Source organism: Artibeus jamaicensis, unplaced genomic scaffold (genome assembly GCF_021234435.1).
Source record: "Artibeus jamaicensis isolate MK-2021 breed Jamaican fruit bat unplaced genomic scaffold, CSHL_Jam_final contig_519, whole genome shotgun sequence".
NCBI classification, from domain to species: Eukaryota; Metazoa; Chordata; class Mammalia; order Chiroptera; family Phyllostomidae; genus Artibeus; species Artibeus jamaicensis.
In genome coordinates, this window is record NW_026521871.1 from 45,018,331 (window position 1) to 45,037,490 (window position 19,160).

A 19,160-nucleotide genomic window follows, 5' to 3' on the forward strand; every position below is an offset into this window, starting at 1 on the left:
CACCCACTGACTCACTCAGGGCAACTGCTCAAGTCCTTCGAGCTCCATTCATGGTAAGTGCCCTATACAGGCATATCATTTGTCTTTTATACTGTATTTTTTACTGGGTATTTTCTGTGTTTAGATACACGCACTCTTACCACTGTACTGCAATGACCCACCGTATCCAGCACAGTAACATGGTGTACTAGTCGGCAGCCTAGGAGCAGCAGGCTAAACTTTATGGGCTAGGTGTGTAGTAGCCTCTAGCATTTAGGTTTGTGTAAGTGCATTCTACAGGGTTTAAAGCAGTCTTACAGGGATCTTCACTACCTCAGCTTGTCTGGAGACATGAAAATAAAGGCAGGTTTTCCCAGAAGTTTGTTCTGACTCTACAGATCTCAAAATTAACATGGGAAATAGTGCCTCCCAGTATTAAATTAATATCTTTAAATTAATTTTTGTGCACACAATTAGGAAAAGCTGTTAATAAAATTAGGCAGAATGAATGGGAAACATCTGATTGGTCTCTTGAAGCTTCAAAAAAATTTAGAAAAACAGATTAAACTATAATGTCATTTAGGGTCAACCCGATTCTTTGAGGTATTAAAAATGGCTGTCTTTATTCTTAAAGGGGGGAAGGTCATTTGGAACTTCACTTGTCAGAAACAGATACAAATTGTAAATGCCACCAGGGCAATAATTGTTCTTTTATAAACTAGTGAGTTTGCCCCTGTCACTGAAGGGTATGTTGTGTATGTCTGTGTTACGTCTTTTGTAAATGTGAGAGAATTGTCTACCTCCAGATGGCATTATTAAAATTAATTTAAATGCAGAAATATAGAAACCCAATGTTTTTCAAGTTCACATGGCCCAAAATTAATCTTTAGTAAATAAAGTCAAGTTTAAGTCTGCTGACTAAAAAAGCAAAGACAGGGGGCCAGGGTCCTCAGTACCGCTGTCTGCTACCCCCATCTCATCCCACTGGAAGGCCTTAGGGGCAGTGACACGCATGGAGCTGTCACTGCCTGTGACAGTGCCTTCTTCTGGAACACTTCCTGAAGGACCTGCCCGAGGCTGCTCTGGAGGAGGTGCCACTCTTTACATAAATTATGTCCATGGCGGTTTGCTTAGCATCTTTTTTCACCTCAGATTTGCTTGTAAGCAGATAGTGCACCATGGACGTTCCTCTGTATTAATGAGGAATGTTGGGCGTCCATGTCTTCAAACTCTTAAAGGAGCTGGTTGGGGTCCGCAAACGCTCCTGTTAAGCCCTTCGCCGTAAACTTTTTAGTTTCTTCTCCTGCAGTTTCCTTTCCTCTTGCCTCCTCTTCAGCTGTGCCTCCCTGTTCCAGTTCCAACAACTCATTAATCAATTCTGCAGGAACCACCTCTAGGGTGTCCTCGATGTCATCCCCATCCACACTTGGGTGATAGCTGTCACCTCAACCACAGCCTTGTTGATTCTTGCAACCTCCTCGTCCTTGGCAAATCCCTTGAAGTCAGGGACACACTTCTTTAGTACCTTCTTCCAGATGCCCTTCATACACTCCCTGGTGACATCACCCAAGCAAAGTTCCTGATGCGGTCATAGAGGCTATAATCCTTCCAGAACAATCCTTCCATTAGTGTCTGCCTCAGTTGTAGCGAGAGCCTAGGAAAAGGTCCTCCTCGGGTACTAAGTCTTAAAAGCTGCTATAATGCCTTGATTCAGTGGTTGGATCAAAGAGGTGGTGTTTGGGAGGAGAAATGTGACTTTGATATTCAATGGAGATCACCCAAAGGAGATTGTCTGGGGAGTATTATCAATAGTATGCAAAACCTTGAAAGGTATGTTATTTTCCAAACAGTACTTTTGAATTTTGCTGGCCAGGACGGCACCTTAAAGAAGAAGCGAAGTCACCCGTGACTTCTTGCTCCCGCAGTGCGTTGGCGGTGTGTGCTTATCAACATGCTTGCCAGCCCGGGGTCCTCACTCTCCAGATCAGAAAGGGTTTCAGCCTGCAGCCTGCAGCACTGCTTCCAAGCAAGACTGTTACCCCTAAAACCTCCTTATGAATGAAAGTCCTTTTAGACATCCATTTTCAGAATACGAAGGTTTCATCCAAAGTGAATTATGTATTCTAGCAAGTAATTTCCCTCCACAATTAACTTTATGTAGTTCCCAAAAATTCTTCAGCTAACTTCATACCAGCACTTGCAGACTCAACATTTTCACATTATGTAATAAATAATACTTTTTTATATAATTTAAATCACCCAGAGCAAGCAGTAAATTAAACAACATGGTCAGGTTCAGCCTTTTCTTTCAACTTGCAAACCGACGTTTTGCTTCGGCCGTGATCGTCATGGTGCTGGGAGGGATACACCTCTGTCCCGGGTCTTCAATACAGGTCATTAGAAAGTTTCTCCATGTCTAAGTTAGACCTTTCTAGAATTTTTTGTTACTCTCACTGCTTTCAGAGAAGCAGATCCTTTAATAGTGTGTCACTTTGTTTTTGTTTTTCAAGATGGTAGCTACGGCGGAATGACACATGCCTGACGGATGAGCAATAACCATCACTGATCTTCCCTTCACAGTCCCTAATCAACTCCACTTTCGTTTCCAGGCCAATCACTTGACATGGCCTCTCATTGGCACCATTAGCAGTTAATCTTGCTCTCAGAGGCCATGATGAACAAAAGAACATGAGATTAAATCAAGCCCAAGAGAAAACGTGATTAAGAAGCACAGTAAACACAAGATATATGAGGCTATTGCCAGGGTAACACAACACAGTTTTAAAGCAAACGTTTTTTTCCCCCAATGTATGGTTGCTTCTCATGTGTCCCCTGGTGGGAACTAGCCTGCAACCCAGGCATGTGCTCTGACTGGGAATCAAACTGTGATCGTGTGGTTCACAGGACCGTGCTCAATCCACTGAGCCACACCAGCCAGGGCTGCAAACATTTTTTTATTAAGTAGAAAAAATACTCCCTACAATAATGATAAAAAATAAATACACAAACCAGTATCCGTCATCAAGCCATTCGGGATCGTTTGCAGATACCATGCACTACACGCAATTGTATGTGCTGCACTTTGACAGGACTCCCAGCGCAGCGGGGGTGTTTCCCAGCACCACCACACACATGCGAGCGCTCCGACGCACTGCAACATTACGACGGCTGTGACGCCACCAAAACATCGTTACACAGAGCTTGACTGCAGCAGGAAAACTCACTGCTTAATTTCCCTCTCCTTTACTAGAACAAATGCAGAAACACTCACACACAGGAGCTTACAAGGAATAAAACCTGTGCTGATGAGTGACAACTTCAAGTGCCTTATCTGATCCCTTTAAGTCAGTGTACCTTTGTTTGCTACGGCAACACCTCCATTTTAAGTCATTTTCCTTGGTGGAGCTTAAGAGATCACCTGATGACAAGAGAATTGACTCATGAGCAGTAAAACTGAATCACAATCTGATTCCTAACAGAAAGAGTGAACACTAAATTACATCAACACTTAACAGTCACACCATCAAAGATGACGTAGGGATGTTACTAAAATGGTGTTACTGAGGTGCACTTTGCAAGAACTTTCCATGGCAATGTTACTTCAACTAAAAATATATTAAAGGGACTTTATTGGAATTCCTGGATAAATTAGTCAAGCCTAAATATTATTTTACATATATATGCCTGATTCTCTTTACACTATATTGCATGAAAGAATTCTGTAAAAAAAAATAATAAAATAAAAACAGCATATGCACTACTGAATGTTTCCTTTTGAAAAGTTAGCCCAGTGAACTGAAAATATTCTGCTAAACCTGGAACTATGTGCTTTATCCGTTTAAAAGAGGTAGGATGAAAGATACTCAGCAGCATCTCAATCATATCCAAACCTCGCCTGAATCTAGAAAGAGCTATGGAGCTGAGCCTCTCTCAAGTATATGTTAAAAATCTGAAAACAATTTTAGGAAACTCATGAGAAATCTTGAATTCCGGACCTTTGTCTAAGCAATAAATGCTAGGAGACAAGTACGTGAAAGAACTACATACATTGTAATATGTATATAAGGTCTGTTTGGGAAAAGTCCAGCCATCATTAATGTAATGAGGACAGTTTTTGCGACACAGATGTAACCTGGCAGCCAAGAACAGTGGACTGGAATGTGCATGTGTGAACAATGATGACTTCTCTGTACTAGTCAGTGGGGGCAGTAGCTGCTGTTTGACTGAGCATGTGTACTGTGTGGTCATTGCATTCAGAATGACTGAGCAAGTCATTTTGCCTCACATGTGACAGCATCAAATTCTGCATTAACCTTGAACATTCTCCTTGGAAACTGTTCGGATGACTCAGAAGGCCACAGCTGTGGGCAACTGGTGATTGGCAGCTTTATCACAACAATGTACCCACACGTGCATCACGTGTTGTACAGATTTTTGTGAAAGCACCATATCACCCAGGTGACTCAGCCCCCATACAACCCAGATTTGGCGCCCTGCAACTTCTGGCTTTTCCTAAAACTAAAATCATCATTGAAAGGGAAGAAATTTCAGACCATCCACGAGATTCAGGAAAATACAAGAGGGCAGCTGATGGCAACTGGGAGAACTGTGTGAGTTCCCAAGGACCCTACTTTGAAGGGGACTGAAGTGTCATTGTCCTATGTATAGTGTTTGTTGTACTTTGTATGTTCTTCAATAAATGTCTCTATTTTTCATGTATATGGCTGGATAGTTTCTGGTCAGACCTCATATTTGATACTCACGTAAGCATTATATTGATATTAAAGGTGTAATTTCTTTTTAAAATATATGTAGGTGTACTCTCCCTCCTGGGAGAATACCCACGCCTTTCCCTCCCCTCCTCCTCCTCCTCCCAGAGGCAAGCATCTCCTGAACTCTAAGGGACCCTACAAGACTGGTAACCAGGGGAGCAATGGGTAGTAGCAGTTCATCCCAGACTAACGCCCTGAACCTGTCTCCCAGGCCTTTTCTCTAACTTCTCAGAGAGCCAAAGGAGCCCTGCCCAGGCTCATTTTTTCACTGTAACATTCCTAGAAAAACAAAGTAGCTCTCCCCAGACTCCTTTCTTTCCTGCAACATTTTTAGAGAACCAAAGGGGGTTGGCCTAGACTCTCTCCTGCTGCTGCTTCTATCCTAAGCCCTTCCTTGTTTTACTGTCCCCAACTTTACTAAACATATTTTCAAAATCAAAAATTAAAAATTAAAAGGTATATTAAAGTGGAATTCCTTTATGATTACTCAAATGCATTTTTACCAGTTCCTCTTAAAGACCCCACACATGAACTTGTTGGCTACTCAGACTCACTGTCTCTGAGCCCCAGCACCAGGGCGGCAGCTAGAAAGACACCAGTGGCATATGGGAGAAATTGAAGTGTCTGGCATTGAGGTGAGCAGATGCTACCATCCCTTTTCTGAACCCTCAACCCACAGAGCTGGCAAGCTGGTGCCACATCTGAGACTCCATCAACCTGGCTAACACTGTTTAAATCTGCCTTGGACATTCTCAGAGACCCCACCCCATGCAAGTTACTTTTCCAACCCAACCTGCTTTTCCATACAAATGGCTGGTCTTTTCTCATGCTTCACAACTTCCTAAATCCTCTCAAACAAGCTCCAGCTGGCCTCAGTGAGACATAGGCCTGGCACTAGCAGCAGCCAACCTAGATTCAAAGCATGGCGTCACCTGGGAATCTCCAAGCCCAGCATAAGTAGCAGCCATCTCAGACTGCTTTATAGCTCAGGCAGGGTAGTCACCAGCAAAACACAGGTGGGGGCTGACCTTGGCCTGCACCACCTGGGAAACCCCAGAGCCAGCACACCCAGTGGACAGCTACAGACCACACTGGAGCACCACCACCACCACCCTGCACAGGTGATCCTCCAAAGGGGGCTGAGGTTGGTGGTCAGTGGTCACAGCCAGTCCTTGTAGCTGACTGGCCTGGGTAAATCCCTCCCACTGATCTGCCAACAGCAACCAAGGCTCAACTACAAGAGGGTGTACTCAGCCCATGCACAGGGAAAACCTCGACTATCAAGCTTGGGTGATAGGGGATGATGTGCCACTGGACCCTACAGGACACCTAGTACGTTAGGCCATTCTACCAATCCATGGAGTTAAAGCAGCTCTACCTAATACATGGAAACAAACATAGGCTGCCAAAATGAGGAGACAAAGAAACATGGCCCAAATGAAGGCACACATCAAAATTCCAGAAAAAGAGCTAAACAAAATGGAGATAAGGAATCTATCAGATGCAGAGTTCAAAACACTGGTTATAAGGATGCTTAAGGCACTCAGTGAGGATCTCAGTAGCATAAAATAGATCCAGTCAGAAACAAAGGACACACTAACTGAAATAAAGAACAATTCACAGGGAAACAACAGTAGAATGGATGAAGCTGAGAATCAAATCAATAATTTGGAGCATATGTAAGCAAAAAAAAAAAAAAAAAACACCGAACAAACAAACAAAAAATCCAAAGACAAAACAAACAAAAAAACCAATCAGAATATTATGAAGAAAAAAAAAAAACGAAGATAATATAAGCAGCCTCCACAAAAACCTTAGGAGGCCCAACATTCGCATCACAGGGGTGACAGAAGAAGAGAAAGAGCAAAAAACTGGAAATCTGCTTGAAAGAACAGTGAAAGAAAACTCCTCTAATTTGGTGAAGGAAACATATGCAAATCCAGGAAGCACAGAGTTCCAAACAAGATGGATGCAAAGAGGCCTACTTCAAGACACATCAATTAAAATACCAAGAGTTAAAGATAAAGGGAGAATCTTAAAAGCAGCAAGAAAAAAGAAATTAGGTTTCCTACAGGGGAGTTCTTGTTAAGACTTCTCTCGATTTCGCAAAAGAAAATCTGCAGGCAAGAAGGGACTGGCAAGACATATTCAAAGTCATGACAAGTAGAGACCTACAGCCAAGATCGTTCTACCCAGCAAAGCTACCATTTAGAATCAAAGGGCAGATAAAGAACTTCCCAGACAAGAAAAAAAACTAAAGGAGTTCATCCTCACCAAACCAATGAAACGTTAAAGGGACTTACTTAAAAGGATCAAAACTATAAAAAAATAAAACAGCAAAAAACACGCATCTATCAACAATTGAATCTAAGAAACAAACTAAGCAAACAACAAGAACAGAGACAGAATCACAGATACAGAGAGCGTTTTGATGATTGCCAGGTGGGAGGAGGTGTGTGGGGGAATGGGTGAAGAGGTGGGGGATGAGTACAACTACGTACTTTCAGAATAGCCAAGAAGATGTACAGTACAGTATATGAAGGAAATGGAGTAGCCAAAGAACTTATATACATGACCCATGGACGTCAGCAATGGTGGGGGGACTGCCTGAGAGAGTAGGGGTGCTGTGTGGAGGGGGACACAGGGAGAGATATCAGACATCTCTCCCTGTGTCCCCCTCCATAATAGCATCATCAATAAAATATACTTTAAAATTTTTTAAGTAATCACAATATATTCTTAAGTGAATAGATGTTAATTTCAATTTTGGGGGGAAACAAAACAGATATACACACAACAAGGAGGAAATATACCTAAATGTTAATTATCTGGGTGGAATGCAACTGTAGTCAATTTTCAGCTTTATCCTCTGACTATCTCCCAATTTTTCTACAATGAGTCTATACTATTTTTATAACAAAATATTCATTTTTGAAAAAAAAACAAGAATTCAACACAGTTTCAGTATATGTACCCAACATTAATTCCTGCACAACAAAGTACTTTTGTTTACACTGGTGAGTTTTACTGGCCTGTGCCCAAACTGCTTTGAGCCCCTGAAAAAACTCCCTTACACTTCCCAGTGGTAAATTCTACACCCCCACCTTTATTTTCCATCCTGCCCCCTCTCAATTTTCTATCACTAAAATATAATATTCTCATAAAGTATACACAAGATATGGGCAGACAAAATTTGACACGATTATTTTAGCCACAGACTCTATCTTGGTACAGCTTGTATCTATTTTCAGCACAAACTTGCCTCATGCCTGAGACCCACGTCCTTGCTAGCTGGACTATGATTCATTCTCAAGTTCCACATTGAAACCATATGCTTAAAAATAACTGACAGTCTTTCCTACTTGCTTCTCCTTTGGATTTTGTCTGAACAACCCTATTATAAATCTTGTTCCACAGACCCTCTTTATGCAAATCAGTTTCTACAAACTACAACTTTGTTGGCTCACAGTAAAATTCCTACAACTTTTATGAACTGAATTTATAAAACCTAAGGAAAAAACCTAACTCAAAATTACTGCCAGTAACCAAGGCTGTAATGCCAAAACCTTCATTTAGTATTCTTGTAAATTCCAGCATCAGACTATGAGACAGCCACGCTAACCTTGGTTCAGGTACGTGAGCGTTTCGTCGTGCAGCTTCACTGCTGGTGATGTTGCGGCACACATCACATACTGAAAGGGCGGGTTTTTGGTTTCATCATCCAATGGAAGGCTGGAATCTTCCTGCTTGAAAATGGGCAATGCCAAGACATCACTGAAAAGCAAAAAAATAAACAAATCAATCGACACCGAGCTTGCTTTGGGTTTAAAATATTCAAAAGCATATAAAAATGTTGAGGAGTAGTTTCTTTTTAAATTTAAGGTACAAAATGATATGTAAAATAAAAGTACCACTAATGCTAATCTGGCTTCTCCAAATGACATCTCTAGTATCTCTAGTGTGGCAGTGGGGAGAAGGAGGGCAGCTATGGTTAGGTACATAAAAGTATTTAATAGTTAATAAAGTCTATGCTACTGATAAAGAAACTGGGCTAACAATAAAGATGGTACTTTTAAAAAAGTTACTTCAAAACACTTAAAAACATTTTAAACTGTATTGTTTGTATATATAAAAAGAAAAAGCCAGTGAGGAGTATGGAGCTACCTGTTTTGAAAGGCAGGAACTACTATTGCTGCCAAAGGTAGGTCACATTAGCACCATGAAATCACAAAGAAGCATTTGATTAAAATGGTACTTTACGAAGTTTCCTGCTAGGCCTGGCAACTGCTGAGAGCATAAGGCTTCTTACTTTATCTAGAACAATGGCTTCTTCTGAGAAGCGAATAGCAGTAAAAACAGCTAGTATTTTTTTCTACCAAGAATAACATGGGGCTGTGATTGAGAGGGGAATGGGGCGGGGGGGTTCTGGGACACTGTCTGTATTCCCTTAACCTGGGAAGACATTGGTTTTCTTTAAAAAAAAAAAAAAAAAAGCAGCTGAGATATAATAGTATTTTTTTAATCCTCACCCATGGCCATTTCTTTCTTTCTTTCTTTCTTTTTTTTTTTTAGAGAGAAAGGTTGAGAGACAATGCGAGAAGAAACAATCAATTGATTGCTTTCTATACGTGCCCTGACCAGGGGTCCAACCCACAACCTAGGTATGTGCCCCGACCTTTCAGCTGAACCACGGCCTTTTGACTATGGAGGGGCATTCCAACCAACCGAGCCACACCAGCCAGAGCTGAGATATAATTTACATATCATAAAATTCATGCTTTTTAAAGTGTAAATTCAGTGGGTTTTCGTATATTCAGAGTTGTGCAGTTGGCATCATCACTACTTCTAGAACATTTTCATCGTAATCTTGTACCTGTTGGCAGTTTCCCCCCTGCCACGTCACCTACCCTGACAACCACTAACCTACTTTGTCTCTATGGACTTGCCTATTGTGGACATTAAATGCAAACTGAGTCATGTAGCCTTTTGAAACTGGCTTCTTTTTCTCAGTCTGTTTTCAAGGTCCACCCATGTTACAGCACGTACCAGTACCTAACTCCTTTTTATGGCTGAATGATATCCCAATTGTATGGATATACCACAGTTTATCCATTCATCCAATGATGGACACCAGGATTGCTTCAAATTTCTGGCTATAGTGCATAATGCCGTTATGAACCCTTGCGTATGTTTTTGTGTAGACCTATGTCTAATTCTCTTGCGCATAAGAGGATGTGCGTATATACCAAGGAGTAGAGTTACTGGGTCATATGGTAACTGTTTAACTTTTTGACAAGTGCCAAGCTGTTTTCTACAGCAGCTACACCATCACACCCCCATCATTAATGTATGAGACAACTGACATAATTCACTAAGCTGTACATTTACAGTTTGCTAATTTTTCTGCTTGTTCCTCAATAAAAAGTAAAATAATAAGATATTCAAATGAGTAACTACTGTAACAATATCAAAGGCTTGTTTGAATTGCTCATTTCCCCTTCTGTTTTCTGCAAGCTGATGACTAATTCAGATATTTGGCTGGCTCATTTCAGGTTAACTGAATTTACAAATAAAATGTGGAAATAAATGAAATGGGAGGAAAACCCTGCATTCCCTCCTCCTCGCATTCATTTCTATTAGAGCACTAGACTGATTATTCAGAAACTAAATTACTACTAATTCTCCTCCTGTTTTCTTTATGCCTAGGAACTATAAAAACACTCCTCAGCACACAGCGTAACTAAGGAACACAGTCAAGCGATGGCCTCCAGCCCTCCTCTGGAGTTCTTCTCAACACTGACCTAGGGACTTTGATCCCACTTAAGTGGAACGGATAAAAAAACCTTGTGGCAGACACAAAAAATTTTCAGGAGACTTACAAAGACTCATAGCAGCTGTCTTTATGAGAAACAACCATAACAGTAAAAATGGCTGTCCACGAGATTAAAATATACACATTCCTATGTCACATATTTAAAGTCCTCTTTGTGAGAAAGAGAACGAGAGCTATGCCTCAGAAGTATTGGCTAATTATACTGAATTAGCTAGTTTGATACACTTAGAGCCCCCAAAGTGTACTTTTGAGTACTGTGACATTTGAGTAAGGTGACATGGAGAATAATTTTAAGGTACCAATGCTAACCACTTGGGTTGATCATTAAATGCATGTCATCAAGATAACCCGTAAGACTGCGTAATAGTAGCTATTTATAAATAAATGCACAAATGATAAATAACATCATATTTGTCTCAGACCCTAGATGGCAACCATTTTATTCACTTTGATAAGCCCGGAAGATCCACACAGGATATACTGTGCTCATGGTGGATGCTAATGATTTTTTTTAATCCTCATCAGAGAATATGTTTATTGATCTTAGAGAGATGTAGAGGGAAGCAGAGAATAGGGCAAGAGAGAGAGAGGGGCAGCTTGGGAGGGAGAAACATCGATGGGCCGTCTTCTGCCTGCCCCAACCAGGGACTCAGCCTGTAACGTTTCAGTGTACGGGAGGTCGCTCCAACCAACTACGCCAGCCAGAGACTAAATGCTTCTTAAACAAGTTCAACAAATAAGTTTGTAAAGATCATTTACTACTGAAATCCCAATTAATTTTTTACCTAATTAGAAAAATAATACATTCCAGTCAACACAGCAGCCAGAGCGATTCTCTTCCAACAGAAGTCAGATAATTTCGTCACTTTGACTCCATCAGCTCCCTTTCAACCAGGGTCCTTGCAAGGCCCTACTCAATCTGCTCTTCTCCTCCTGCCGCCCGAGCCGAATCAGCCTCCTTCCAGGTCTTCCTCAGGCCCTTCTGCACAGGCTCCACTCTCCTGCTGGTGTCCTACTGGCTCATTTAATTCAAATGTCAGCTCAGTGACAGCCTGAAGATTGCAATGCTCCCATCCACACCCCCAATTTCCCTTTCCCTATTCCACTTATCCGAAACGCCGGTCACTTCCAAACAGTATACATGACTTACATTTGTTCCCTCCACAGGTATACACTGTATTTTGCCATGTATAATGCGCTCTCGTGAATAATGTGCAATCATGTTTTTGGCCCAAACTTTCAGGAAAAAAAAGCTTTCATTTTAGGTTTTTAATTCAATTTTTAAGTTATTTATATTTAGATACATATTTGTATTGTAAAGGAATTTTGGCATTTATTTTTTAACATATTATGGTACAAGAAATTTCATGTAACAAGTAATTACAAAACACAAGAACAGATACAAGGTATTTCAGGTACCACCCATGTATAATGTGCATCCTTATTTTTCCCCTCAAAAATCTGGGCAAAAATGTGCGCGTTATAAATGGCAAAATGCAGTAGCCACACCCTCCCAAACTTGTTCCTCTTCACTGACTGATCCCAGTCTCCAGCACAAAGAAGGAAATCGACATCCGCTAAAACCAATGAACCAATAACAGCATTAATGATCAGTTATTACTAAAATAGAAAACAAGTTCTCCGGATAATTTAAGATCATAATTTCTACTAGGCTGAACCATAGAACTCCCAGTAATCTGACAAGCAAATGAAAAGCCTCAAGGCTTCAAACTGTTCCAAGTAAGTACCTGAAAATACTCAGGCACACAAAGTCAAACGAGACTCCAGGAACAAGAACCAACAACGGTAACAACAGACCCCACACATCCTTTTCCAGATTCTATCTGCTCTTTTTTGTCCCTGTTACAGAGTGAGAGGCCTGCAAACTACACATGGCAGCTGGAGTCTTGTTAGGTTGCTCCAAAGGGAAACCCTGGTGGAAAATTAAAGGGGAGCAGGAAAGGAACCAGGCAGGCGACCGCAAAGACTGCAGGTGCAGGAATTCCAGGGCAGCGACAACCACGCCTCCGGCTGGAGCAACCAGGTAGCAGGCCCTCCTCCCAAACCCTCTGGCACCTTCGCAATCGAACACTTCCCTCAACCTGTCTCTGCTTGAAACGAGTGGCTTGTATTTTTCTGATTGGACTGATATCCCCAAAGACTTAAGATGCTAGAATTATTGGACCCGCACTTTAAATTATGCTTGCTTTGTTCAAAAATATATAAAAGACAAGCTTGAAAAAATCTTCAAGGGAACAGTAAATTTTAAGGGGCAGCAAGACTGAAAAAAGTTACAGAAGCTTCTAGAACTAGAAAATAAAATTGCTAAAATTAAAAACTCAGATTTAACAGCAGCTCAGAGAGAAATGAAGAATAAGTAAAAAAACTGGAATATAGGTAAAAAGAAGTTACCCAGAAGACAGCACAGAGAGTCAAATGATGAAAAATGCAGAAGACTTCAAGGACAAAGGGAGATTTCACAATGACGGCCCAGTGAGGCCCTACCTAGCACTGTGGCAAGAAAGTGAAACGTAATGATTAACAGGAAGAAACAAACTTATGATGCCACCTAGAATAAGTTCAACAAGGTCCTGGAGGAAAGAAAGGCACGATACACAATGAGAAATACACACACACAACATTCCCAGCTGACTCTTCCTATGCAGAATGATCATATTCTAGTACCTTGAGAAAACTTCTGTTATTAATCGGCAGGTAGCCAAAGGGTGTCATGGACAGAAGTGGAGATGAAACCCCAGTTCTGGGGCTTCAAACCCCAGCTCTGCCACTTGCTGAGTGACACTACGGCCAGCTACTTAAATGGGTTTGTTTGTAACTTAGAATAAAATAGTTTAAGTATCAAAACTCTCAACACACATTAGATCAGAGATCCTTGAAGTGTGGTCGGTGTAATCCTGGGGCACCTGAGACCCTTTCAAGGGGTCCAGAGGTCAAATCTATTTTCAGAATAACACATTATCTGCCCATTTCACTCTGCTGCCACTTGTACTCGATGGCACAAAACCAATGATGAAAACTGCTGGTGCCTTGGCATGCATTAAGGCAGTGGCACCAACTGTACTAACAGGTGTACAGAAATGTTATGATGTACTCGTCCTCAGGTGGATATAATGTATTTCGGCTGCACACCTAAGTGCAATGGTTGTCTCAAGGAAGATGCTATCGAACTGCGATCTGTGAGCTGACCGAACAATTTTTGCCACAGAATTATCATTTTTCCTTGAGAGAAAAAATGGCAAGCTATGATTACTTGGACCTGGGTATTTGACAAAAATTTCCTCAAAAATGAGTAAGCAAGCCTATCATTTATAATTGTGATACCATTTGTTGGCGATGACAAAATCTTAACTCTCCACCATGTGCTTTCTCTGATGAGATGGTGGCAATATTAAGGAATGTGATTTTTTTGATACTGCACAGTGAAAAGTGTCGACATTCAGAAGATCTGCGTAACTCAGGAGACCACTGCTTTTCTAATGAACGACGCATGTGTATTTCAAAATTACACAGGTTAAGAGATCCAAAGTCCAGGACACACCAACAGATTCTAATGTAATGGTGCAAAAAGCACACTGAGATAGCTGCAGACGCCAAGCTGCAACTTTAAGAAACCACCGAGCGCTGGGTTTTTGTCAAAGCACTTCCAAAATTATTTAAAAGGGCTATTGAGATAATCTTCTGTTTCCCAGTCAGATCTCCGTATGAAGCTGGATTTTCTTCATGTATGTATCGAAGAGAATCCATTTATTTTTCTAAGCTAGGCATTAAAAAGATTTGCAAAAAGCCTAAGATAATGCCTCTCACTCTCAGGTTTTTTTTTTTTTTTTTAAGCAAAACAGTATTTTAAATAGCAAATGGTAACACATAATGGCCTATAATCGTTATTTTAAATAAATTAATGTCCAAATTTCTTTCATATGAAAGGACAACAAAAAACCACAGCCTACCACCGTATTCAGAGACACAGGAATCCGAGACCGAGTCACAGGGACCCTAAACGAATGAAAACGACACTAGCAGTGGTCCTCCTCCGCCCAAAGCCATTCTTCTAACGGAACGGGTCTTTTAAAAGCTAAATAATATTCACAGGAATATTCTACCTTTGCTTCCAAAAATTTTTACATGTTTAAAAGCCACAGCTTTGACCACTATATATAAGATTGGCAAAGTCATAAAAGAAGGAAAGACTGAGGAATTATCATTGAAGGAGACAAAAACTAAATGCAATCAGTATGTGTCTGAGGTTGAAACCTGTATTAGGACACGGACAATAGACGGGAACCTGTGAAACAAATTTTGTAGTTTACATAACATAAAACTGTCCTCTGGTTATGGAAGTAGGAGAAGCTGGGTAAAGGGTTCATGCCAACTTGCTAGACTACAGACAACTTATTAACTTGAAACCCTCAAGTTATTTTAAAACAAAAAAATGTTAAGTTAAAAATTTCACCACCAACACATACATAAAGTTTTGTCATAGTCCACATCACAAGATAACAATTTCACAAACGCCAAAAAACTCAGAAAGTTTCAAAAGGAAAGACTACGCCCTCACTGGTGTGGCTCAGTGGGTGGGGTGTCCCACCTACTGGAAGGTCGCTGGGTTCCTCCTGGTCAGGGCACTTGCCTGGGTGGTGGGCTGGTCCCCAGCTGGGCAGCCAGTCGTTTCTCTCTCACACTGATGTTTCTCTCCCCCACCCTTCCCCTCTCTCCAAAAATAAATAAAATCTTTAAAAAAAAGACCACCGAGGTTCAACACAGAACAATTTCATATCCATCTATTAGGTATGTCCCAATGCAAACAAAATAAATTATTTCAGCTCTTTTTAAATTCAGTCACAGAACCTAAAGCAAACAAAGAGGAGCAATCAGATGGTATTTCCACCAATAGCAAATGTTTAAGTCTGTCCAGGCAAAAGGACAGGTGCCACTGTAATGAAACATAACAAGTTTATGAGACCGTATCAATAAACTGCCAAGCTCTGAACAGCCCTGACTGAAGGATATAAACAGTGTTCAATGTTATTTTTAGTGGGGGTTAAGGACACTCTAACTTTTAAAACTCCACACAGAATCTATAGGTATACAATAGAACGTATACCAATTAGTTGAGAGAGGTCTTCGTCTACATATTGGGTTGGCCCAAAAGTTCATTTAGTTTTTTCTGTAAGATGGCTCCAATAGTACTTAGTTGTCTTTAATACTGTTTAAAACAATTTGGTCAGACTGTATTGTGATGGCTGTCATATCAGCATGCATTTTTAAAAACTTATCCAAATTGGTGAATTTTTGTGCAGCCACCCTAATATTGAAGATGGAAGAAAACAAGCAACATTTGGGCATATTATGTTTTATCATCTGAAGGAAGGTAGAAATGCAACTGAAATGCAAGAAAAGACTCGTGCAACGTAAGGACAAAGTGCTGTGACTGATTGAATGTGTCAAATGCGGTTTGCGAAGTTTCTTGGTACCACTGACATTTTGGTTAAATAATTCTTTTCTGTGGGCTGTCTTTTGCACTGGCAGGTGTTTAGCAGCACCCTGGCCTCTACCCACTAGAAGTCAATAGCTGGAGATAGTCATCATACTCAAAATATCCAAATCAGTAAAGCTATTGGTGAAAATGAAAAATGTCTTATTTTATGAAAAAAACCATACAGACTTTTAATGAAAGTTACTTCTTGAATGGACGTCAATACTCAGCAAATCCATTTCCAAGGCAGTTACATCTCATTGTTAGAGTCTATCCTTTGGAGCAGAGGTAGACAGATAGGGCCACTCCAGTCACCCTGTTTTTGTACAACCATGATATAAGAATGGTTTCTACATTTAAAATATTAAAAGGGGACATATACAAACAAAAAAGTGTGACAGAGAACCCTCTGGCCTGCAAAGCCTTAAGTATTTGCTATCTGGCTTTTCACAGAAAAGGTTTGCCAACCTGTTTTAAAATAATAAATTAAAAAAAAAAACATCGCTGAAGCCAATGTTTTTTAATCAGCAACTTACTAAATTCTTTCCTATACTTGAGTCAAGAGTAAATCTAGAAAAAGCATTTAAACTCTGAAATAAGTAGTTTTACAGACTGATACTTTATCAATCAATATAGTGAAGTTGTTTTCAGCTCAAAGCAGTTTAAATTTAGCAAATTATTCGTAAACTATGGGTGGACTCTCACAAAATATGTAAAGTGTAACTTCTGAAACTGATTTATACTATAGGGTAGTTTAACAGGGCTCAGACCAATGAATGCCCTTTTGTAAGGTAATGATTTAATATCAAAGTTTTTATGTGTAATCTAAATAAGTTGCATTATTACTTTTTAAATATATTTTATTAATTTATTCTTTAGAGGAAAAGGGAGGGAGGGAGGGAGGAAAAGAGGGAGAGAAACATCAGTGTGTGGTTGCCTTTTGCACACCCTACACTGGGGACCTGGCCAGCAACCCAGGCACATGTCCCAACTGGGAATCGAACTGGCAATCCCTTGGTTTGCAGGCCAGCACTCAATCCACTGAGCCATACCAGCCAGGGAAAGAAGTTGCATTATTTTTTAAATCCTTAAAATTAACTTGCTACAGATTGTAATTTTCATGTGAACAGTAAGATGGAAAGAAAATTACCAGCAGTCAGTCCTAAGACCCAGGTAGAAGTTTTATCTGGTCCTTACTTCACAGAACATGGAGGACCCAGATTTCAACTCACAATGAATTTCAGCCTTCACTGAGTGTATGGGAACTCAGCTTCCATTTGGAACAGTAATGCCACCACATGCCTCTTGGACCAATCACTGTAACATCTATGAGCTTAAGTTTACTTGCTCATAAGGAATGATCTAGTGGTTTTCTAAGATCTCTTCATCCATTTCTGGAATGAATATATATGTGTGTGTGTGTGTGTACGTGCGCGCGTGTGTGTGTAGGTGTATAAAACTAAGATTTGAAAAAACCCTTCTGGAATATATGTATGTATGTATGTATATGTGTGTGTGTGTGTGTGTGTGTGTGTGTGTGTATATATATATATATATAAAACTAAGATTTGAAAAAACCCTTTATGACCTGCCTCATTTCATACAGAATCTGAAGCCACTCATACCTCACAAACGTGGTACTGCAGTACAACCTTTGCAAGGGCAAAGGCACAAAACAGGGAACAAGAACAGCAAAGGCAGTATCAGAAATTAGCCTTCTTACTGTACCCCAATACTATGAACCTACAACTTAATGCAGATATTTTTAAAGTTAGACTATGAAGAGAAACTGTCTCTTTCAAGTCAGTTACCTCAAAACCCCCCAAAACTTTTTTCTAAAAGTGGTCTTTAAAAACTCCCTCTTGTTTGAAGTCATCCAAAAAGCAAATACAGTATGCATACTTCACTTGGAAAGAAAATGCAAAGCTGCCTACAAAGGAAACTTTTATCAAAAAGTCACTTTTCAAATAATTTCAAAATTAGCACCTCCAGTCTACTTCTTGACTTTGAGAGAACAAATGAAAAAGACTTCAAGCATCGACAGCCTCACTTCCCATTTGGTACCAGAGGAAGAGACCCTGGGCACTCCTGAGACCCCTCTGGCCATTTCGGCTCTAGGTCCAGGTGGGGGGAATTAAGTGCAATCAAAGGTCAGCACGCAGGGGTGTCCAACCTTTGGCCCAGGGTGGCTGTGAATGTGGCCCAACACAAAACGTAAATTCACTTAAAACCTTTTTTTTTGCTTATCACTTTTCAGTGTTTATTTAATGTGTCGCCCAAGACAACTCTTCTTTCAGTGTGGCCCAGAGATGCCAAAAAGGATGGACTCCCTGCTAACTTAGGCTTTCTTCAGACTTCATCCAGATCAAGTCAATTCTGCAGTTTCCTAAATATTAATTTCAAATAAAGGGTCTTGAATTTGCAAGAGGCAAAGACTCTCATGGGCTCCTCTTAGTTTTTGAGGAGCAAATGCTGAGGAGCATACTGATACCAAGAATATCTGAAAAAAAAAAAAAAAAAAAAAACCAAAATGGTATTTGCTTTCAAAGATATTTGAAAATTTGGATTAAATGACACATACCATTTAACTAATAACCAAAAGCATTCAATGGAAAAAGTTTCCACATGGAAAGCGTTGTAAAAAACAATTACAAAGATGTTGCGCATTAAGAAAAAGGTCAAGGAAAGGTTTAATATCAAGATTGTATTTCCTTTCCACAGAATAAACCATAAGCAAAAGTTCATTAGTTGGTCAAATCAACAAATAAACAAATTGGGGGGGGGAGTAAAAGCTCAAAATAACTCTCAATAAGCAAAGTTCCCAGCAGCAAACTCCCATTTTGCCCTGAGAACTGAGAAGCAACTGAAGAGATACACTGAATTTGATTCAGGTGCCCTCTCACTCCTGAAGGGCAAGTCCAGGTCTCTATAAAAACCATGGCCCTGGAGGCCCAGCTTTTCACATGGAAATCACTGCCTCTAGTAATCCCGACTGGGTTGACCCTATGACTTTCAGTAGCTCAATTTCCTCCACAACTGAAACAGTTGTTCCAGAAAACAAGCCACCTTACAGCACCCTCGA

General features: G+C 40.4%; 1 protein-coding gene across 3 annotated transcripts in view; it reads right to left on the minus strand.

Moving 5' to 3' along the window:
- Positions 1 to 19,160, minus strand: part of UBP1 (upstream binding protein 1) — a 53,635-nt gene that overhangs the window by 32,843 nt on the left and 1,632 nt on the right. For all 3 annotated transcript variants that reach the window (XM_037148197.2, XM_053669080.1, XM_053669081.1), the window contains exon 2: positions 8,374 to 8,525. In XM_037148197.2, the coding sequence (XP_037004092.2) occupies positions 8,374 to 8,525 (152 nt within the window). The remainder of the gene's footprint in view (positions 1 to 8,373; positions 8,526 to 19,160) is intronic.